This window comes from Lontra canadensis, unplaced genomic scaffold, assembly GCF_010015895.1.
Source record: "Lontra canadensis isolate GAN:19392208 unplaced genomic scaffold, GSC_riverotter_1.0 scaffold28, whole genome shotgun sequence".
NCBI lineage: Eukaryota > Metazoa > Chordata > Mammalia > Carnivora > Mustelidae > Lontra > Lontra canadensis.
In genome coordinates, this window is record NW_022631022.1 from 12,860,722 (window position 1) to 12,884,573 (window position 23,852).

The following is a 23,852-nucleotide window of genomic DNA, read 5'->3' on the forward strand; positions in this document are numbered from 1 at the left end:
CAGAGAGCCTGATGCAGGGCTCGATTCCAGGACCCTGAGACCGTAACCTGAGCCAAAGGCAGAGGCTTACCCCACTGAGTCACCCAGGTGCCTCAGTTCATTATATTTAATATAATTAGTGATAAAAAGGATTTATGTTTACCATTTTGTACTTGTTTTCTTTGTGTCTTATTTTTTGTTCCTCTGTTTTTTCAGACTATTTTATTTTGTGTTAAATACTTTCTAGTATATCATTTTTATTTCCCTTGTCGTTATTTTTTACTATATAGTTGAGATTTTTTTAATAGTTCCCCTAGGGATTATAATTATAGTTTTAATTTTTAACAATCTAGTTTAGATTAATACCATCTTAATTTCTTTATTATCATGAAACTGTGTTTACATATGGCTTCACTTCCTACTGCTTCCTTTGCACTTATTGTCAAATTATATCTTGATATGTTATGTGTCTATCAACAGATTTATAATTATTCATGCAGTTGTATTTTAATCAGATGGAAGAAAAGAATTAAAAAATACTTTAAAGTATTTAATTTAAAATTTTAAAAATATTAAAAATACTTTAAATTGAATCAAAAAATAAATTATACTTTCTTTTATATTTATCTATGTAGTTATCTTTCTGGTGCTCTTCATTTTTTATGGATTTGACTTACTGCACAGTGTCCTTTTATCTCAGCCTGAAGCACTGTATTTATTATTCCTTATACAGCAAATATGCTGGTGATGAATTTTTTATTTTTGTTTATCTGGGGGTGTCTTACTTTCTCTTTCAATTTTAAACAATAACCAATTCTTGGTTGATAGTCTTTTTTCTTTCAGCACTTTGATTATGTCATCCTACTGCCTTTTGGCTTTTATTGGTTTTAATAACAAATCAGCTGTTAGTCTTATTAGATCCTTTGTGTGTGATGAGTCATTTTTTATTTGCTGCTTTTAAGATTCTCATTTGTCTTCAAATTTTGACAGCTTGATGAGGTGTCTAGTCAATCTCTATTAATTTATTGGAACCCTCTTGAATATGCAGATGAATGTTTTTCATCAAATTTTGGAGGTTTTTGGCTATTATGTCTGCAAATTTTTTTCTGCTTCTGTCTGTCTTCTTTTTTAGGATTGCCAGTATGTATATGTTGGTATGTTTGATGGTTCCATAGGTTTCTGAGACTCTGTTCATTTTCCTTTACTCTTTTTCCATCTGTGCCATGGCCTGGATAACCTCAACTGACCTGTCTTCAAATTCAGTGGTTATTTCTTCTGCCAGTTCAAGTGTGCTATTGAACCTCTCTAGTGAATATTGCACTTCAGTTATTGTACTTTTTAACTCCAGAATTTCTATTTACTTTTTATATTATCTGTCTCTGTTAATATTCTCTATTCAGTGAGGCATTATTCTTTAATTCTTTAAAAATTTTATTCACTTATTTTAGAGAGACAGAGAATAAGAAAGGACAGGCAGGGGAGCGGCAAAGGGAGAGGGAAAAGCAGGCTCTTCACTGAGCAGGGAGTCTGATGCAGGGCTTGATCCCAGGACCATTGGATAATGACCTGAGCTGAAGGCAGATGCTTAACCGACTGAGCCGCCCAGGAGCCCTTATACTTTAATTCTTTAGACATGATTTCCTTTAGTTCTCTGAACATTTTTATAATAAATGATTTAAAATCTTTGTCTAGTGAGTTCAACATCTGGCCTTCCTTAAGGATGGTTTCTCTTGACTTCTTTTCCCCTGCTGTGTATGAGCCATACTCTCCTGTTTCTTTTTGTGTCTCATAAACTTTGTTGAAAGCTGGACATTTTAAATAATATAATCTGGCAACTCTGGAATCAGATTTCTTCCCTTTCCCAAGGAGGGGAAAGGGCAGAGGGAGAGGAAGAGAGATAATTTCAAGCAGACTCTGTGTTGAGCACAGAGCCTGACATGGGGCTCTATCTCACAACCCTGACATCATGACATGAGCTAAAATCAAGATTCAGACAATTAACTGACTAAGCCACCCAGGTGCCCCTGAGTAGACAGATTTCTTGAATCAGTAAGTCTTTCAGCTGTTTATGACACACTCTGTGTGTGTGTGTGTGTTCATTTTGGGACAGGTACTAATGCTCCTATGGATAGTTCACAACTCTGCCTTAACCTTCACTTCCTGCTTGAGAAGAGCCTCAAAGTTAACTAGAGATGTGATAATTGGGTCTTTTCAAGTCTTTCCCAGGCATATGTACAGCACTATGTATGAGACTGGCCTGGTACATTCCAAGGAATATTTTGGAACTTTTCAAATCTCCCCATGGACATCTCATTTCCCTATTTTTGTCTTCAAGTTTTTTGGTTAGGATTTTGTTAGCCCCAGTTGGTACTGCTGCCTTTGGTAGCTGTGATGTTAAATAATTGCTCCTGATTGTTTTCAACAAATGCCCTAAGGGTAAGGTTACTATAGAGCAAGCTCTGAGTTTAGCAAAGTCAAGTCAAGGCCTGGGAATGGAGCTTTACAGGCAACTTTCAGACGGTTCTCTGGAGATGAGACTTTGGGGAGCTTCAAACCTGTTTTGCTTCTACTCCCTTCAGTGATTACTATGCTGATTGTTTTCACAGCTACCATAATAGAGCATTTCTTGTTTTTCAAGGCTACTGAGGAGCTTGGGAGAGTGGTTTGGGAATAGGATAAATTAAAACAGCACAAAGTTTACTGTTTTTACTGATATTCAGCCATTTTTCTTGATTAGATGCTTCTTGAAACATTGTGAATCTTAATTTTCAGTGTTTGGAAAAAGTGAATTTTGACAGTTTTTGCCAGTGTTTCATTGCTTTTATGGAGGAAGAGATCATCAGAGGTCCTTCCTATAAAATTGCTTTAGAGTACTTTTTAAAGATGGGCTAGGGAAAAATACTAGTGACTTGAGGGAACTTTGAGGAAAAGTGAGCAGACTATTTTTTTATACAAATTATGTGTTATATATATTTAATAATATATTTATAAAAATATATAATGTGTATATTTATTTTAATGCAAATTATTGTATTATCCAAAGACAATTATTTGGACTAATATAAAAATAAGGTTGTGTTCCAGATGGAATTTTTTTAGAAGTCTAGATGCTTATGGGATCTTTACTGAATAGAAAAGTGAGAAGAATTAATTGTTTTCAGAAGTTTTCTTTTTCTCTTTCATTTTGCTATTTTAGGTGTACAGAGCCAATGGACCTGATGGAGCCATTGGCAGAGGCCAGAGAATCCATCTGCAATTATGGGACACAGCAGGGCAGGAGAGGTATGAGATCTTCAGTTATGTGTTCCTTACCAGAGGAAAGGGAAAACCAGCTATGCCCTTCACACCATACCTGAGCAGGAAAAGGCCAGCTGATTAGTTGACTTGGACCTAGATAAGACATGCTGCTAATTCAGCAGGAAATCTATCAGTCTGAAATGATAATGATGTCTATTTCATACAAGGTCAAAGGAAAAATGAATCCTTTTCCAGATAGACTATCTTACTTATACAGTTTCTACTTCTTCCATCTTTCTCCTGTCTCATCCTCCTTTCTCCTCCTCCTCATTCCTCCTCCTCCTTTGTTTTGCTTGTTCTTGTTCTTCTTGTTCTTCATGTTCTTGTTCTTTAAGATTTACACACTTTTCTCCATTTACCTTTGCTGTTTATGCAGCCACAAAGACGACTTCAGAATTACATGCATTATTCTTACCTGGTTGTTGAAACCTCACAGAAAATCTGATTAGAATTAACTCATATGGTCAGAAGTTGCTTGATCAAAATAAGTCACATGAAATCGATATAAAATTTCTTTTAGTTATAGCTACTGTTTTCTCTCATACTTTGAAGTATTGTGTTTTTTATTTTTTAAAAAATGATTTATTTATTTATTTGAGAGAGAGAAAATGTGCCAGGGTGGGGGAAGGGGAGGGTGTGAGGGAGAGAGAAACTTCAGCAGACTCCACACTGAGTGGGCTCAATCCACACTTGGGGCTCAATCTCAGGATCTTAAGATCATGACCTGAGTCAAAACCAAGAGTTAGACACATAACTGAGTGAGCCACCCAGGCACCCCTGAAGTGTTCTGTTTTTTAACTTTTTCTTATGGAAATCTTCAAAGATATATTGCAGAGGATAGTATAATAAAATCGTGTACATATTTCCCATTTTCAGTAGTCATCAATTTGTGGCCTATCTTATTTCACATATACCTCCATCCCTTCTTACCCAACCCACCAAATTATTTTGAAGCAAATTCCAAATATCAGATGTTTTCATTTATAACTACTTTGGTATGTATTCCTAAAAGATAAGGACTCTTTTTGTAAAAACATTGATTAGAAATATTGGAGAAAAAAGATTAGATGACAATTTCATATTAGTATTTTCTTCCCTGGAATCTCTGCCTGTCAGTTGCTGACTTTACATAAAAATAAAGTGGAAACTGACCTTTAGAGGGAGAGGAGAGATGGCAGGATAAAGCCTTGGAAGAGAGAGTACCGAGAAAGGATATGGACTGAGTCAATACTATTCCCATCTTAAAGCCAAAGAAATGGTTATGAGACTTATGAGACCTCTTTAGAGACTGAAATTAAAAGGTCATGGAACCCACTACAACATAAAGTCAAGCGGAACTTTCTCGGGATAAGGAAAACATACACAGCAAGAACCATTGCTTTAGGCCTATTTAACTAAGTAAATTCTTTTTTTTTTTTTTTTTTTAGATTTTATTTATTTATTTGACAGAGAGAGACACAGCGAGAGAGGGAACATAAGTGAGGGAGAGGGAGAGGGAGAAGCAGGCTTCCGGCTGAGCAGGGAGCCCAATGTGGGACTCCATGTGGGGCTCGATCCCAGGACGCTGGGATCATGACCTGGGCCAAAGGCAGACACCCAATGACTGAGCTACCCAGGTGCCCCTTAACTAAGTAAATTCTTAACTGAAACTATGGGATCATGAGCTAGTTCTTGTGATCCCTGTCTAGCAATCTGATTTTTCAAATCACATGGTCCATTAACACATAAACTTATGTAAGCAATAAATGTCTTACATACTTTTGGAATATCACCATCCAATTTATTTTTTTAATTTTTAAAAATCTACAGAGACCATTTTTATTTTATTTATTTTTATTTAACTCTGGTATAATTAATGTACAGTGTTATATTCGTCTTGGGTGTACAATAGAGTGACTTTGCATCTCCATACATTTCTCAGTGCTCATCGTAAGTGTCCTCTTAACCCCCTTTATATATTTCATCCTTTCCCCCTTCCCCTTCCCCCTCTGGTATCCATCAATTTGTTCTCTATAAGACTGAATTCCAAATACAACTTTGGTAATTGTTGGTGTTTTATGAAGTCTCAGTATATTTTCAAGTATTCTTTCTGACTTTAGATATCTATTTGGTATCATAATTTGCTAAATCCTGTGTAATAAAGAGATACAATTTGCATGTATAATGTGAAGTTATTAGAAACAATGGCATATTATCAAACACCTAATTTGTTATTGATGAATTATTGGAAGAGACTGAGGGCACTATTGGTAGTTTTATATATCAGGAGTGGGGTCATGATTTAGCTGACTAATCTGCTTTTATGTTCCTAGGTTTCGTAGCTTGACAACAGCCTTCTTCAGAGATGCTATGGGGTTTCTTCTGCTTTTTGATCTGACAAATGAGCAGAGTTTCCTCAATGTCAGAAACTGGATAAGTAAGTGCTATTGTTTCCATCTCCCACTCCCCACTTCCCACAATACAGTGCTTTCTTAAATTCCACTTCTCTTTTAAGTTGTTTTGGAGGACCTCCTAGTACTGTTAAAAATGCTGTTTAAAGGAGCAAGGGTTTTACTTTGCAGGAAAGATTACGGAGATACTCTGCTTTTCCTAGTAATACTAACTTTAATTTGTGGAGTAATTCTTATCCTGGAGGCACATGGTAGCACTTTGCATGTGGAAAACAGGGGATGCTCTTATCCCCATTTTATAGATAAGGAAACAGAAACCTGTAAAAGTTAAATCTCTGAGTATCTGCTTGCCTATTTTATGCTGTCAGAATTTATATCACCAGGGTATAATACATCTATTACATAGACATAAATATCTTTTGAAGACTTAGAAGATCATACCCCTGGCTCCATGTCTCTTCTTTACTCAGAGTTCCCTTTTCTCCTTTCAAGGCCAGGGAAGTTGCCAGAAGGATCTCATCATGGAAGACTCTAAAATTACATTGGCAAAAGTGGTCCCCAGTACTATACCCACACACAGAAACTCATGTGCACACAGACACGTATGGAAACACACACACACACACCCTCATCTTGGCTCTTTGCAGAGATCCTGATCTCCCAAATGGTTGGTTAACAGCCACTTAAAATCCTACCACTTGATCAAATAAATAACAGCTTGCAAATCTACATTTTTCTCCATCAGTTGTATTAGTGTAAACCCAGAGAATCTGTTGGGGAAGGCTGTGGTGTTAAATTCTTAACATCCAAATCCTTAAAATGAAAATACTGACTTAAAAATACCTATAATTTTAAAAATAACTTGGTGTTTTGGTATTACAATGGGATCATTGGCTGTGGTTTTGATAGCCTTTTGGTTTGATAACCTTATTTTTAAGAATGAGTTTTTAAATAAGTAATTTACATGGTGCATCGTGATTTTCAAAGCATTTTCACATACTTTGTACCTGATCCTCACAAGCACTGTGGGTGAAGAGTCAGACAGGAGATGTGTCTTTATTTTAGGATAAGGACTGTCATCGACCCATCTGTTTTCACAGATAAAAATGGAAACTCTGAGACAGATAAATCTTGCCTATCTGGACTTTTTAGCTGATTAGATAAATAACAAAATTATGTGAAATTATGTGTAATGTATACATTTTATTGTGTTATCCTTATAGTGTAAGAGAATTCTTATTGCACAATTAGGTAGAGAAAACTGACACATTTTGAGGATTTCATATCTTCAATGGAAAGTATTCTCCCCCAACCCGCCTTTGAAAAAAAAAAGTTAGTGTTGAGGATCAAAGATAATAATATCAAATCTTCATTAGGAATAATAATTTATTGTCTATCCATTTTATTTCCCCTTGCCTGTTAGCATTTTGAATATTATAGGGATTATTTATTTCTAACTTTTGGGGGGTGCATGCCAGAACAAAGGCACTGTTGCCTTAAACAGGTAGCTGGCTCCTGGCCCTGAGTGGCCTGGGGAGAGGAGAGCAGGTCTGCACCCTTCCTTTGCAGGCTGCCTTGGCAGTCCGTTCTCCCTTGACTCCAAAGCTGTCCATACCCCTTGGAAAGGGGATACATGCAAATCGAAAGGTGAGCCCTGCTGAATTCAGAAGACTGAACAGAGAGCTGAGTTCTCTCAGCCTGCCACATGGAAGGAATCAGGTAGTGTTGAATTCACCTACCTATCTTCCTAGAGCTCAGAGAATGAGCAAGTCATGCCCTTGGGTATTCCTCATTGAGTGGCAGCCTATTTTGTAAAGAAGTTTTAAAGTAGTCTGAATTTCTAAACATTGTTTCTGTAACCTCATGTGAATGGTATAAGAGCCCAACAGGTACATATTTTACATGTTTTTACCTGTGTATTTTTGTTCCTATTATTCTGCCCGTCTGAAAAGCGGTCCCCATACTCACTCCCTCCATAACCACCCCTTTTAAAAAACTGGTTGGAGTTCTGCTTATTCTTTAAAATATGGCAAATTATGGGCTCCATGAAATTTTCTGTAACTGTAGTTGGATTAAATTTTTTCCTTCCTGTCAACTGCTATTATATTTTGTACTACCTATAGGATTTTTAGAGGCTTTTAACCACTATGAGTTGTAGTAGTTATTTATGTATGTGTCTTTTTCTTAGTGGGGTTATTTAAAGAATTGATTAATATGCTTTTTATATAATTAATTCGGTCTTTGTAGAAAAATTAGGAAGGAAGAAATAAAAGGAAAAATCCCCAATAATTGCACTTCCTGGAGTCTCCAAAATAAACAAATGCTATTAAACATCATTACTGGTGATACTTCATAGCACTTCTAAATGCTTTCACATATTAATGTAGTAGTTCTCAAGTATGAGTACATCTAGATCACCCAGGGAGCTTGTTAAAACACAGATTCTGGCTCCATATCCAGCATTCCTGATTCAGTAGCCCTGGGGTGCTACCTGAGAATTTACATTTTGAACAAGTTCCCTGGGGATGGGAAGGTTCATGGACCATACCTGGAGAATCACTGAATTAACTCACTTAATCCACACCTTAACCCTGCAAAGTAAGTACCATCATTATTACCATTTACACACGAGGAAACGACTTCCTCAGGGTCACACAGCTAGTAAACAGTAGAGCCAGGATTCAGTCTAGGATACAGTCAGTCCTGAGTTCATGCTCATAATCATGACACTGGACATGTATGGGATCAATAGAGCACAGAGCCACTCTGGAGACCGGAAAGTTTCACCATGGAGGTAACTGAGAGGCAAGTCTTAAAAAGAAGGGTGGAAATTCATGGAAGGAAGGTGGTGGTTGGGTATTCAAGCACATTGTAACAGCATGTGTACCATCTTGGAGGAAAGTAAGCACATGGCCATTATTGGAAACATACACAGTTTGGTTTTGCGTATATAGGCCTTGTTCACCAGCTGTCTCTTGAGGGCAAAGGTCAGGGCCCTGAAATTCTGTACCAAGTATCTGGCCTATGTTAATGACCACTGAATTCTTGCTGACTAGATTTTCTCTTGATAAGATATAATGAACATGACTTTGTAATGAGGAACTAAAATGTCAACACTTTTCTGGTTAACTATGATAAATAAATTAGGCCATACCAACTTTGAGGTATGTCTTATTGTGAAAATTTGGGCTGCTTTAATCTCATTATGAATAAGATGAATAAGAAATAAAGCTTTCTTTTGCTTCTTTGGAGATTAAACTATTTAGCTTAATGAAGCTTTTTGTTTAATTGCTTTTTAAAAGTATGCCTATTTACACGTTTTCAGGTGAAAAGAAATAAAAGCTGTGGAATAAGAATTGCAGTCTTCTGCTTCCCCTTAGTTCTGGTGACAGAGTCATTTCCTGTTTATTCTAGAATGGTTTTCTCTCATTTAATCTTATATCTTTCTTATATTAATTGAATTGATTCTGCTTTAGGATAATAGAAAAATGTAAAAACATTTCAGATAGAAACAAGCTAGTTCATTCAAAAGAAGACAGTTCTTTTAAAAATATTGCTATGGGGAGACACCATATGAAAAATAGAGCTTTATGGTTAACAATAAGAACTAAAAATTCTCCCAAGTTTTTCTCAAATGGCCTTCAGTAAAAAGATAGCCACAAGGGTGTGCACACATTGTTGCTCACACGCACATGTGCACTATTAGAGGGTTAGCCCTTTCTCCCATTCCTCTCTGATTTAAATAAGATGGGATATGTGTTTAAGGATAAGTCCTACATCTCTGCCCTGTCCATTCCGTTCTGCAGATTAGGTTAGTGATGCTTTGAAAGCATTTCCTTATGTCCTTATGTCCGTATATCCACTTAAAATTGGATATATCCAAACGTTTTCAGAGCACATTTGTGTATATTCTCCATTGATCACACATATTATTTACCTATGATAATTTTTCATACAGGCCAGCTACAAATGCATGCATATTGTGAAAACCCAGATATAGTGTTATGTGGAAATAAGAGTGATCTGGAAGACCAGAGAGTAGTAAAAGAGGAGGAAGCAAGAGGACTTGCAGAGAAATATGGGTGAGTATTTTTGTGGAGGAATCTAGAGAAAACATTCCCAAATCAAACAGTAGCACATGAATGGATAACAGGAGATGCAAAAGCAAACAGTTGAAACAGCACACTTAGATGTAGGCTTTGGGAAGTATAATATCTACTTTACATATTAATATTATGTGATAATGGGAACCCAAAGAAAAACACTGTGTGAGGGCCATGCTTCAATACCATTTTCTCAATCTCTTGGTGTTCAAAGACACCTTTGAGGGCAAATGCCCTAACTATGTAAGGTTGCTTTCCCAAGATGCAAGTAGGAGATGCGTGGGGTAAGTAAATTCTCTCTATTTGGCAAGAAAATTTCGAAACCAGTTCATGTGCTGCTGTAGAGAGTCCCAGCATACAAGAAGGCCTATCAGCTTTGAAATTTCTGTGCTGGGAGAGGTGCATGAGCATGAAGATTCCCTTGGTTGTGTTTTTGTGGTGGAGAATCATCTAAATACTGTCTTCTTCCTTGAATTCTGGGAATAGGATCACAGTAGCATTAACTGGACATGAAAGAAGGGGGTAGCCACTGTTTATTAAAATGTCAAGGGCATCTCTGCAAAGGAATTTGTGCTTTGCTTTCTTTCTATCTCTAATACAATGAGAACCCAAGTGTGTATGTATTAATTACCCTTAATATAAATGGGAGGCAGTAAGTGGAGCTGAGAAGGAAGGGGAAGTAGAGAGAGAGAGATAGGGGATGTTACCCAGCTCCTGGCCCTGGTTTTTAGGCAGAATCCAAGGAAGCCAGAGGAGGATCTTTCTCTTTTTATTGTGTGACAATTGCTTTGTTCTTCTTTGGGCTGATGGAGGACCAAAGAACACTCAAGGATAGCTTTCACATTGGGAAGGGAGTAGAAGGATTAGGTTGGCCAGGTGGGAAGAAGTCAGTGTCTAGAGAGTTTAGAATACCAGGTAAGGAGAGTTGCTGAAATCCTGGGGAGCAGGGAGTTGCCGAAATCCTTTGAACATGGAGGGATGTGGTAAGTACTTCTCTAGATCAGTCTGGGAGAGGTGGGTGGGCTAATGTGAAGGGAGGAAATACTAGAGACAAGAAGATTGTGGTGATCTGCTAGATGGGTAGGAGCTGTATTTGTGGAAAAGAAAAAGGAATAAATTGGACAAAATAGGCAGGGGGGGTGCAGAACAGGATTTTAGATCTTTTTCAATTCTAGGGGTGGGCAAGACAGCCTGGGGTGGTGGGGCGTATCTATTCCCATCAATTATACTAGCTCGCTCTGGCATATAGTTGCAATAGGATGTGAAGGTTTTCACTCTAGCGTAGATGGTGCTTAACCATGTTAGAAGCCTGAGGAGCTTTTAACAAATGCTTGTGTCCAGGCCTCACCTCTGAGCTTCTGAGGTCATTGGTCTGGAGTGGTTTTTCAGGTAAGATTCAGTGGAAGAAACATACTTACCTATGAAGGCGTTTGTTACAGGTATTTGACCTTATGCACTTGTGGCAGCTGGTTAAGCCGTCTCTGAGGTGTTGACACTGAAATTGAAGTCCACAGGTCAGGCAGTCACGAAGGGAAGGCGGGTTTAAGGTGGGGAGAGCAAACACCAGCAAACACCACCTAAAGACCCATAATAACAGACTGAGACCTGCCTCAGGGTTTGTTGCCTCCGACCGGGAAGGTTTGGGTATCCCAGAGAAGCCAGGGACCTTTGTCACAGGGCTAAGCACATGCACCTGGCCGAGGAGTTGGAGAAACTGAAGGAGGGTCTTGGGGAAGGTGGAACAGGTCCAGGTCCAGGTCCTGGTTTATGCAACCACACAAGCCAGCAGCTGAGCAATGATGTATGCGAGCTACTGACTGGCTGCAGCGTCACCTCCACTCCCTCAGCTCCCCCGGATCTCTCCTGTGAGCCACCCTAACTGGAAAGGAACTTCTGGGAAATGTTCAACCGAACTGAGTTAACATGTTACAAAACCCTGCAGATGAGGGCCTGGGCATCGGTGTCTCGTAGAAACTCTCCGCATGATTGTCAGGTTAGAAGTGCCCGGGAGCTTTCAGCAAATACCTCCTGAGCTTTTTTTTTTTTTAATTTAATTTAATTTTATTTTATTTTTAAAGATTTTATTTATTTGACAGAGAGATCACAAGTAGGCAGAGAGGCAGGCAGAGAGAGAGAGAGGAGGAAGCAGGCTCCCCGCTGAGCAGAGAGCCCGATGCGGGGCTTGATCCCAGGACTCTGGGATCATGACCTGAGCCGAAGGCAGGGGCTTAACCCACTGAGCCACCCAGGCGCCCCCTCCTGAGCTTTTGACACAATCGGCCTGGAGTAGTGATTCTGAGGTGGAGGCTGGCAAAGCCCCACAGGCCATTCTGATATGCTCTTCTGCCCTTGAGAGGCACTCGGGTAGTGCAGTAGGAAGGAAAGAGGGAGGGCTAGATACCACGGAGAGTACTGATGTGTCGAAACTGGGAGCTGGGAACTATGTTGCAAGGGGGCAGGAGGAAGTAAGTGATGAAGCAATGGAAACTGTGGATGCAGACCATGCTTTTGAGAAGTATATTAGTGAGGCCAAAAGAAATAGGGCATCTAAGGGAGTTAGCTAGATCCAACAACTGTGTCCCCAAGTACCAGAGGGGAGCCAGGATGGACTGCTCCCCCCACCTGGTTTCTTCAGCCTTTTGTTTGTTTCTTCTCTTCTGGTTCTCAGGATTCTACTTCCTGCTTCATATCAAAGAGCCCAACTTTGCCTTCTGTCTGTAGGTGGAGTCTGGGCGGCCAGGGAGTGTCTTTCATCTGTCCCCAGCTCCCAAGGTCTGGGGAGTACTTCATAAGAGAGGTTCAATCTCAGGTTTCTGAATTCAGTTAAAATGAGAGAAGGCATTTCTATTGGCAAAGAAAGGAAAGAGAGAGAAACCGAATTTCCTTAGGAACTAGGAAGCACAGGGTGCCTGGGTGCTCAGTCATTAAGCGACTACCTTTGGCTTAGGTCATGATCCCAGGGTTCTGGGATCAAGTCCTACGTCAGGCTCCCTGCTCAGCAGGAAGCCTGCTTCTTCCTCTCCTACTCCCCCTGCTTGTATTCACTCTCTCACTGTCTCTCTCTTTGTCAAATAAATAAATAAAATCTTAAAAAAAAAAGATTAGGAAGCATAAAATATTGTTCTGCAGACACTTGGGTGGCTCAGTTGGTTAAGTGTTCTACTCTAGGTTTCAGCCCAGGTCATGATCTCAGGGTCGTGAAATCAAGCCCTGTGTTAGGCTCCTTGCTGGGCATGGAGCCTGCTTAAGATTCTAGCTCTCTCCCTCTACTTCCCCCACCACGTACAGGCATTTGCATGCCCTCTCTCTCTCAAATAAATAAATCTTTAAAAAATACTGTAAGCGGGGCACCTGGGTGGCTCAGTGGGTTAAAGCCTCTGCCTTCGGCTCAGGTCATGATCCCAGGATCCTGGGATCGAGCCCCGCATCGGGCTCTCTGCTCAGCAGGGAGCCTGTTTCCTCCTCTCTCTGCCTGCCTCTCTGCTTACTTGTGATCTCTGTCAAATAAATAAAATCTTTAAAAAATTAAAAAAAAAATACTGTAAGCTGTTTGATCATTTCAGAAGCAAAAAGAAACAGTTTAGTGCATATGCATTTCACAAACCTGACATGTAAGTTTAATGATTATTTTCACAGATTTTTCTCATTTTTAATCATAATATTTTCATTGATTGCACATGTACTAAAGGGCTGTGTTAGTCAGTTCATCTCCATGCTAGTAGTGGTAAAATAGAATATGGTTTATGGCGTCTCTTTGCATTATTTGTATATTGTCTGATAAATTTGCATTTTGTTACTATTGTGCACCTTTTCCTCTCCAGTACCTAAAAATGAATCATTGGTTCATAAGTGCTTCTCTTAAATATACATGCACTTGGAGAATGAAAGACAGTGTCTCAGAAAAACTTTGCAAACCTAATAAAGAACATGTTATAGTACAAATATGAAAAATAAATCTGTCTTTGACAACAAGGAAATCTGAGAATAAGACTTTCGTGCAGGAGCCAGAAATGGAAAGGGTGAATTACATGTATGATGAAGAATATCAGAAACTGTGTTTAGTAGACTAAGAATCCATTTACATCTAATTCCTTTTAATTTTCAGGTTTTTCTAGAACAAGGGCAAAATAATGCTTTCTAGTATGTTATATTGAGTAATATTGTCAATGAAGTCAGAGAAAGGAGCAAAACAGAAGTTTGCCCAAACTTGTACTCCTGCCAGTCAAAATGAGGATGGTCTACACTGTTACCAAAACACTTTTAAAAAATAGCTACAAAGTAAAACATGTTGGAAGGGCAAACAGAACCAGCATTGGCAACATTCCTCTTTGAGGTGATACTATTGGATCTCAAACCTTAGTGTGTTTCAAAATTGCCTGAACTCTGACTGCTAAGGAATTTCTGATTAGTGGCTCTGGGGTAGAACCCAGAAATTCGTTTCTAACTGATTCCCTCCTGCAGGTGGTTGAAGGTAGTGCTTTGAGAACCAATGGCATGCGTATCAAGTTACTACAGGTGTGCACGCTGGTGGATACTTTTGTTGATGGTATAATTGGATAAATCATTAGAGAATATGAAGCATTGTCTAATGTGCCTTGCATGGGTAAGGGAAATGTGCTTAATGACTCATCACTGGAAAATCCATGTTTGAGGAGGGAGGATACTTTTTCTCTCAGTTGATTAAATCAGCTGTAGTATAGACTGGAACTGGACACTGGGATGGTACTGAGGGTATGCCAGCCATAAGTGAGCAGGCAAGGACTTGGTGAGTTAAAAACGGCTGCATCTAAATGCCCTCTCAGTCTTCTTTTCTTACACAGGACAGTTGGTGGTCATTATAAGCCTTTCCATTTTTGATTCTGAGTTGAAGGACATACAGAAAATTGTGAATACAATGAAACCGTGATAATTGAATGTGTACATATTTCATGTGCTATACAAAGGAATGGGTAGAACATTTTTTAAAATTGAGAAATAATATATAACATTGTATTAGTTTTAGGCATACAGTGATGATTGGATATATGTATAGATTGCCACCACAATAAGTTTGGTTAATATCCATTAGCACATACAGTTCTATTTTTTTCTTTTTCTTCAAAGATTTATTTATTTATTTGACAGAGAGAGAGAGAGAGAGAGCAAGCATACAAGCAGGGGGAGCTGCAGAGGATGAGGGAGAAGCAGTCTTCCTGCTGAGCAGGGTGCCCGATGTGGGGGTTGATCCCAGGACCCCAGGATCATGACCTGAGCCAAAGGCAGACTCTTAACTGACTGGGCCACCAAGGCACCCCAATTGTTTTTCTTCTGATGATAACTTTTAAGATCTACTTTCTTAAGGGCAGCAAATTTAAGATGACTTTTTCCCCACTGAAGCATGGTGGCTGTTGATGACGAAGGTGCTCAAGAGTTTCCGGATTAAAGAATGTGTTAAGGGGCGCCTGGGTGGCTCAGTGGGTTAAGCCGCTGCCTTCGGCTAGGGTCATGATCTCAGGTTCCTGGGATCGAGCCCCGCGTCGGGCTCTCTGCTCAGCAGGGAGCCTGCTTCCTCCTCTCTCTCTGCCTGCCTCTCTGCCTGCTTTGTGATCTCTCTCTGTCAAATAAATAAATAAAATCTTAAAAAAAAAAAAAAAGAACGTGTTAAAAACATTTATTTACAACATTAATAATATGAGCACAGACCGTTTCTGGGTTTCAAGTGGCTTAGCTCAGCAGAATGCCGTGTCCTAGCTAGACTGAAATGTGGCATGAATAACTTGATCGCAAATAATTTGATTCTTTGTATACTTTATGACATCCTTCCTTCATTCAAGAAATAATGATGTATCATTGGGCAGGCATGTTTTAAAACCACACACCCAAACTAAAACTAAACATAGAAGACTGATTTTCAGAGCCCCCGGCAACTCAGAGGAGGACCTAGATTTCATCTGGCACAATCTTGTGGGTTGAAACGGTCCATACACCTGTCCTTCCTTGTAAGTGCTTGTTCATTTAGCATTCAACAGACTTTGAAAAGTAGTGAGACTCATTTCTTAATTTAGTGAAAAAATTTTCCATGATCTCTGGATCCACATGTGAGCCAAATAATCCAGAACCATTCGACAGCACCATCAAATACACTTGCTTTCATTCCTGGCAACCTGTAACTATAATCTAGGATCTTCTAGTTTTGGGGAAATAAAAAATAGAAATCAGCTTGATGTGGATCCTGACCAATATATTGCATAAGCAGGATCTAGATATCCTGATGAAAGGCTGTAAGTGATAATAATACCCCCCTCATTGATTGATTTGAAGTCATTTGCCATTTTGCTCATTTCATATTTATTTTAAAATCTATGACTAATATATTTCTTTTTAAAAAATGTATCATAACTGGTGTTCTGCATGCATTCCAAACAGCTCTTGAGTGGTCATTTTTGAATTGAAAATTACAAATAGCTACACAGGATTTTTTCAAAGATTTGGTCTATCCTGGCCCTAGTAATGCTCCATTAGCACCACCGTGTGGAGAGAAGGAACCATATCACTCTATGGTTAAAAAGGGCGACAATTGATCCTCTTGAATGACAGCTAATTTTACTAAATTTTTGCCTCGTAAGTTTTAGAAAAAACAGAATATTATTATTTTTTAAAAAGATTTTATTTATTTGTCAGAGAGAGAGAAAGTGAGCACAGGCAGACAGAGAGGCAGGCAGAGGCAGAGGGAGAAGCAGGCTCCCTGCCGAGCAAGGAGCCTGATGTGGGATTCGATCCCAGGATGCTGGGATCATGACCTGAGCCGAAGACAGAGGCTTAACCAACTAAGCCACCCAGGCATCCCCAGAATATTATTTTTAGAGAAGAAAAAAGTCCATTAGAGTCAGATTTACTGAGCACTTGCTGGATGCTATGCTTGTGCATCTCATTTTCTCCTTGCCATGACTCCATGAACCACTGTTACCCTCTTTACAGGTATGGAGAAGTGGTTGGATGATGTAGTCCAGATGCCTTCGAAAAGTGAATATCAAGAAGATGTGGACATAAAAATAGTACTAACTCTATCCTCTAGACTCCTTTGTCCTTAGCACAAGCTGGACAGTCCAGTTTTCAAATGTGAACACAAAGGCCCATGTCTGTCCTTGGAGCATCATTTTGTTGTGGAAAGAAAGTCTTATTTCAGGTTCTTCTCTGTGGATCTCATTTGCTTCTCCTCTGACGGCTTAAAGAGTAGAGAGCAGAGCAGAGAGAACTTGAGCATTCACTAATTCCTGTAGAAACAAAGACCACATTGCCCCAGTTGTTCAGACGACTCTGAATGATTAGTCTAAAGATTAAGATTGTTGGGGCTCCTGAGTGTCTCGGTCGGTTAAGCTTCTGCCTTCAGCTCAGGTCCCATGATCCCAAGTTCCCGTCACTGAGCCCCACATTGGGCTCCCTGTTCAGCGGGGAGCCTGTTTCTCCCTCTGACTCTCACTCTTGCTTGTGCTCTCTCTCTCTCTTTCTCAAATAAATAAATACATAAAATCTTAAAAAAAAGATTGTTAATCAGACTCCAGGTCACATGACCTGGAACTTCACAAATTGCAGGACAATATCCTCGAAGGAGAGAAGGTTGTTCCTTGAATTTGGAGTCAAATTGTTAAGGGGAACCTGGGTGGCTCAGCCGTTAAGTGTCTGCCTTTGGCTCGGGTCATGATCCCAGGGTCCTGGGATCGAGCCCTGCATCAGGCTCCCTGCTCGGTGGGAAGCCTGCTTCTCTCTCCCATGCTACCCCTGCTGTGTTCCCTCTCGCTGTGTCTCTATCAAATAAGTAAATAAAATCTTTTAAAAAAAACTACATGTTAAGTGAAATAAGTCAAGCAGAGAAAGACAATTGTCATATGGTTTCACTCATATGTGGAACATGTTGGGTCCGTTATCAAAGGAATGAGACTGAGACAAAGTGAAAGTTATGTAAAGCTTTATTCTATGCTAAGCATTAGAAGTCAGACTGACCAGCCAGGGCCGCCTCCGAAGAGAGCGACAGCCCCCACCCGCCTTGGTCTTACGGGTTAGTTTTATAGGGCACAACCACAGACCTCTGTGTATGTGGCTTTGGCTGATTGGATGTGTCTCTTACCTGTGTGTTTTAGTAACAGTTACCTGGAACTGATATCAATAACTGTTGAGGCGTTTATTAAACAAAATGGCCTTGTTTTAGGTGTGTGTTTTAGCAACAGTTACCTGGAACTGATATCAGTAACTGCTGAGGCATTTATTAAACAACAAAATGTCTACCTAGGCAACATGGAGTCACTTTGGCTAAGTAGGCCCAGGCAGGCCCTTAGGGGTTTAACAGGTTTTAACGTGGAATCGACCCCAACAGAACATAAGCAATGGCACAGAGGACAATAGGGGAAGGGAGGGAAAACTAAATGGGAAGAAATCAGAGAGGGAGAAGAACCATGAGAGACTACAGAACCCGGGAAACAATCTGAGGGTTTCAGAGGGGAGGGAGGTGGGGGCGGGGGTAACAGGGTGGTGGGTATTGAGGAGGATACATGTTGTGATGAGCTCTGGGTGTTATACTAAACTAATGAATTGCTGAACACTACATCAAAAACTAATTATGTACTATAGAGTGGCTAATTGAACATAATTTTAAAAATCATCTTTTTTTTTACGATTTTATTTATTTGACAGAGAGAGACAGCAAGAAAGGGAGCATAAGCAGGGGTAGTGGGAGAGGGAGAGGCTTCCTGCTGAGCAGGGAGCCCTGATGCCATGCAGAGCTGGATCCCAGGATGCTGGGACCATGACCGAGCCAAAAGCAGATGCTTAACGACTGAGCCACCCAGGTACCCGAATAAACTATATCTTATTAAAAGATGTACAATATTTCTATGAGTGAATTAAAAAATTATAACTTACCTCCTATACCCTGAAGTTCTACCAATTAAATACTTGCTTAGGGCGCCTGGGTGGCTCAGTTGATTAAGCAACTGCCTTCGGCTCAGGTCATGATCCCAGAGTCCGAGGATCAAGGCTCACATCAGGCTCCCAGCTCCACAGGGAGTCTGCTTCTCCCTCTGACCTTCTCCTCTCTCATGCTCTCTCTCACTGTCTCTCTCTCAAATAAATAAATAAAATCTTAAAAAAATAAATAAATACTTGCTTAAGTTAGTAAATATATTAAATAGCTTATAGGTCTGCTAGAGGTTCCAGTCATTTATACCTTAGTATTAATCAGTAAAGTCAGATCCCTTTCTCTCTGCATTTGGTGAAGGTCACTTGGGGCAATGAGGAATCCGATAGGGACTCATGGTAGGCAGATGCTTTGGAGCATGAAGCACTTCAGCAAGGACAGGTCTGAGTGAGCCAACTCTGACGTAGGGAAGGAAGCATGGTTCCAGGTACTAGAATTTAGGACAGTACTATAGATCAGCTACCTTACGGATTAAATCAATAGTTTGTAAGCTAGTTTGGGAATTTAATGTTTATAATGTTGCTCAGGTCTCTTGGAGCTATGACTGTCCATGACTCAGTGACACTGTTTCTATGGGATGATGTGTTCTGAGTGTTAAACAACAAAATTACAAGGAAACTTTTGTACCTAACCTATTCTGTGTTGGAAATAAGAAACATTTATCAGTGACACAAGTATCAAAAATGACACATTTCCTATGTGTCAGTTCAGATATAAACACTTTAAATGTTAACTTATTTAATCCTTATGAGGAGGCACTGATATTATTTAGTTTTACGGGTGAAGCAACTGAGGCACAGAGTTTCATGGCTTGCCAGGGTCGTTCTTGGATTTGAATCCAGGCAACCTGACTTCAGAGGTTATGGCTCTTAACCTTTGTCCAAGATGTTTCTAACTTCTATGTGTAGATTTCCATAGATTTCTATGCATAGATTTTTATGGATTTCTTTCTATGCATAGATTTTTATGGATTTTAGAAGTATTTTCAACTTGTGATTTCTCATTTATGCCTCCAAAATAACTGAGGCAATTTTCAGGAGCTGAGAGGGAAAAACAATGGAAAGCAGAAATAGCTTAATGGAGATTCAGTTGAGGAAATCAATGAAGCTCAGGACTTGAATTCAAAAGCTATTTTTATAATGGACTTTAAGGGGATTTCAAAAAATCAGATGTGCATTACTATGATAAACTTCTGCTCACTTTTCTTTCTTCCTTTCCTTTTCCTTTCCTTTCTTTTTTCTCCCTTTCCTTTCTTTCCTCCTTCACTCCCATCTTCCCTCCTCCTCCTCTTCCTCCCCCTCCTCCTTTTCTTTCTCTTTCTCTCTCTTTTTGCCTTTCCAACTTCAGCTTATTATTCTTGGGGAGAGGGATGAATTTTACCATTGCTTTTCCATTAAACAATTTATTTCTAAATGGTGATAGAATTTTTAAGCCTTCTTTTTAAGTATGAGAAATGTTCTGTAGACTTTAAATGATTCTTCATGGTGTAGTTGAGAAAGCACAGGATGAAGAAAATATAAGTATTGAAATTTTGAGAATTCTCAATCTCAAAGTATTCCTGTAACAATGGTAGCATAGAGCACCATTCCAATGATTTAGCTCAAAAACATCATAAGTGCTTCATAAATAAGTGTTGAATCTCCACAAGGGATGCCCTCTTACTACTTGGTAATCAAATACTGCATGTGACCAGGGAAATGGGAAAGATGCATTATCTTCCTCTTGTGGCTAAGGAGGCAGATGAAGATGGAATTAAGAAGACTGATAACAACAAAGATGTAGCCAGGCAGGAGGTTCAAAAAGATTAAGACCATGTAATTTGCACAGCACACCATTCTCTGATTAAGGTGTTTTAGAGTTAGTCTGAGGGGTCTGATTGTGGGCATGGTAGAATTAGTGGAGCAACCATGTCGCACAGTACTCACAGGTGGATGGATAAATGCTCAGATGAATTATGAGTTCCTCATCCAGTTTTTTTTTAATTTATTTGACACAGAGAGAGAGAGATCACAGGTAGAGAAGCAGGCAGAGAGAGAGAAGCAGGCTCCCCACCAATCAGAGAGCCCGATGCGGGGCTCGATCCCAGGACCCTGACATCATGACCTGAGCCAAAGGCAGAGGCTTAACCCACTGAGCCACCTAGGCGCCCCTCCTCATCCAGTTTTTAAGAGCTATCCTAAAGCAGGAGAGAATTGAAGAGATCCAGTTACAAGGCCTGTCAGCTCTTACAGGAAGTGTGCAGATAATAAGATAGCATCACAAAGAATAGTAATGGAGAAATAGCCTTCCATTCCTACACGTGTACCCCCTAATGTGCTTAGTGACATGAGAAGCAAAGCAGCTGTGGAAAGATCTGTAAAAGCGCTAGGAAGTTTAAAAAAGAAATCTATAAATAAAGCTCTTTTTTAATATATTTATTATATATAATATTAATATATAATATTACATATTATATATATTTATATATAAAGCTCTCATTGTATATATTTATATATAAAGCTCCTAGCCAAGAAATAATAGAAAGAGTAACTGACATTGTAATCAGAGTCCCTGATGTAGTGTTAACATTCTAGGAAAACACGAGAAAACAAAGGTGTTCTCCAAGAAAATTAATACTGGTGGAGGATTTTAAAGTCCCTGTAAATGTAAGGAACACTTTACTGAATTCAATTGCAGAACACCCTGAGGTTCTCAAACAACTTTATTTTGCAATTTTTATATCTCAGAGCATTTTGGTGAGATTTCTTACTAAATGGTAGACATGAACTCAATAGTTTGAGAAAATAAAGTTTTATCACTGTTTTCATGGCTTCATTAAGAAGCAGGAAGAATGTGGAAGTTGATTAATCCACTAGGACTAACCCACTACAAGAAGACTGATTTCTCAAAATTATGTGAGAAGCAGCCTTATGGTTTTGAAACTATATTTTGTGAGTTATTAAAAGTTTAAACAAATTTACCAAGATCCTTGGATAATAAAGGACTGATGTCCTTGAGAAACTCTGAGATGTTATAGATTTTAGAATGTCTTCAAGTTTATGGCCCAAGAATACAGCCTGGAGTTGACAAGTGGCAAAACCTTTGATGAACACAGCTAGTGAGCTTGCATTCCTCTCTGATGTCAGTCCCTCTCTCCCACAAGTGCAGCAAACGAAAGGGATTTGTTCTGGATATCCTCATACAAAGTAGATTAGTTTGGAACCAGTAGAATTTATGGTTAAGTTGGTTACACTGGAATCAAGCCACTGTGGGTTCAAATCCTAGCCCTGCTACTTTCTATCTTTATGAAATTGGGCAAATCACTTCATCTTTCTGAGCCTCAGTTTAATCATCTGTGAAATGGGAATGAAAATTTCCAGAGGTTTTTCTCTATTAGGAGTGAAGTGTCAATTATTTTAGAGTCTTTTTTTTTTTTTACTTTACTTTACTGTTGTGGTAGGGTTTTTTTTTTTTTTTTTTTTTATTATTTATTTATTAGAAAGAGAGCACAAGCAGGAGAAGGGGCAGAGGGAGGGGGGAAAGAGACTCCTTAGCAAGCTGGGAGCCCAGTGAAGGACTCAATCCCAGGACTTTGGGATCACGACCTGAGCTGAAGGCAGATGCTTAACCCCCTGAAATGCCCAGGTGCCCCTGTGGTAAAGTGTTTTTATTACCTAATATATTTATCCTCATTTTTGAAGTTGAATTATCAAGGGCAAAGGTCACTGTCTTTTCCCTCCATATGTTTTTACCTGAGTTGTCTCTGTCTTGCAGAATTCCCTACTTTGAAACTAGTGCTGCCAACGGGACAAACGTAAGTGAAGCAATCGAGATGCTCCTGGACCTGATAATGAAGCGAATGGAAAGGTGTGTAGATAAATCCTGGATTCCTGAAGGAGTGGTCCGGTCCAATGGTCACACCTCTAGAGATCACTTGAATGAAGAAAAGGAGAAGGGGATCTGTGGCTGTTGAAGAGTCCAGTGAGCTACACAGTCATTCGAGTGGCCCGTGTCTGTGGTCTTTTCTATGGGCGATACATGGCACAGAGAGAGATGAACAGGCATAGCGTACAAACTGCTTCTACCATTTCACTTAGACCTCTCTGGTTTTAAAATTTATTTGCTGCAGCTCTGTAAATACTTAACATTCAGCCCCAGAGTTATGAGAAATATTTCGCAGAGCCACAAGTGCCTTATAAAACCTTAGTGCATGGTAGTAGATGATTCAGAATTGAGGAATTCGTGCCACAACAGAGTGCATTTATTATGTAGAAAGACTAAAGATACCATCATCTGCCTTAACATACATCAGTCCAGAGTCTGACACTCAAAATCTTAGATACAATGATAAAACTACCAATCTTTAATCCAAATTAAAAAACCCTACTACTCGTATGTGGGTGACCTTATAAAATGCCATCTAAACCACTGGATTGTTAAATAAGAATATACACGAACATCATTTCAATGTCCTTGAGTATTAATTTATAGGAACAGAGTCTTTAAAATTAATATAGCATAGATGATGCTTTTATCTATAGACTGGATAAAGTGGATTGACCAATTGTATATTCACTATGACTCTTGTTGGTAGGAAGGGAGTTGGGGGTGAGGTTAGGGGGGAATTAAATTTTTGTGGCTTTATTTCACTATTATCTGTTTGTTTATACTTGGCCTACACGCTGGCCACATTTGAACATAGCTGGTGCTTATGCCAAAGTTATTTGTGATAAGTAAGCATTTAGCTTCTTTTTCTTCATATTTATAATGTTGGTCTGGCATCCTCAGACTGCAGTTTTAATTAGCTTGTAAACTACTAATTTTTTGTCTTTGCCGTCATGCTTTGTATTATTGATATTTGCAACTTGTTTTATTTTTACATTGGTGGAATTGAAGGAATTAGATTTTAATTACATAAAATGTTTGCTATTTGGTAGAAGAAGGATGTTTGTATTTAAGCAGTTACATTTATACTATAGCTCAATATAAGAAAAATGAAGCCTTAAATAACCTATATTTTTTATTGAGATCACAGGCATTTATTGTACTTGCTGGGTCTTGCCAAGATCATGAATTCCTCTGCATTGCCTAAGTGTCTTTGTATCAGATTAAAGTTAGTTTTAAAATATGCTTCGTGGCAGGTGTTTATAAAGG

The 23,852-nt window shown here is 39.1% G+C and overlaps 1 protein-coding gene across 3 annotated transcripts in view; it reads left to right on the top strand.

The window, feature by feature from the left end:
• RAB27A (RAB27A, member RAS oncogene family) overlaps window positions 1–23,312 on the top strand; it is a 76,714-nt gene extending 53,402 nt beyond the window's left edge. For all 3 annotated transcript variants that reach the window (XM_032864913.1, XM_032864914.1, XM_032864915.1), the window contains 4 exons: window positions 3,176–3,261; window positions 5,589–5,692; window positions 9,625–9,748; window positions 22,473–23,312. In XM_032864913.1, coding sequence (XP_032720804.1) covers window positions 3,176–3,261; window positions 5,589–5,692; window positions 9,625–9,748; window positions 22,473–22,671 — 513 coding nt within the window. In that variant the 3' untranslated portion in view covers window positions 22,672–23,312. The remainder of the gene's footprint in view (window positions 1–3,175; window positions 3,262–5,588; window positions 5,693–9,624; window positions 9,749–22,472) is intronic.
• Window positions 23,313–23,852: the final 540 nt, after the last annotated feature.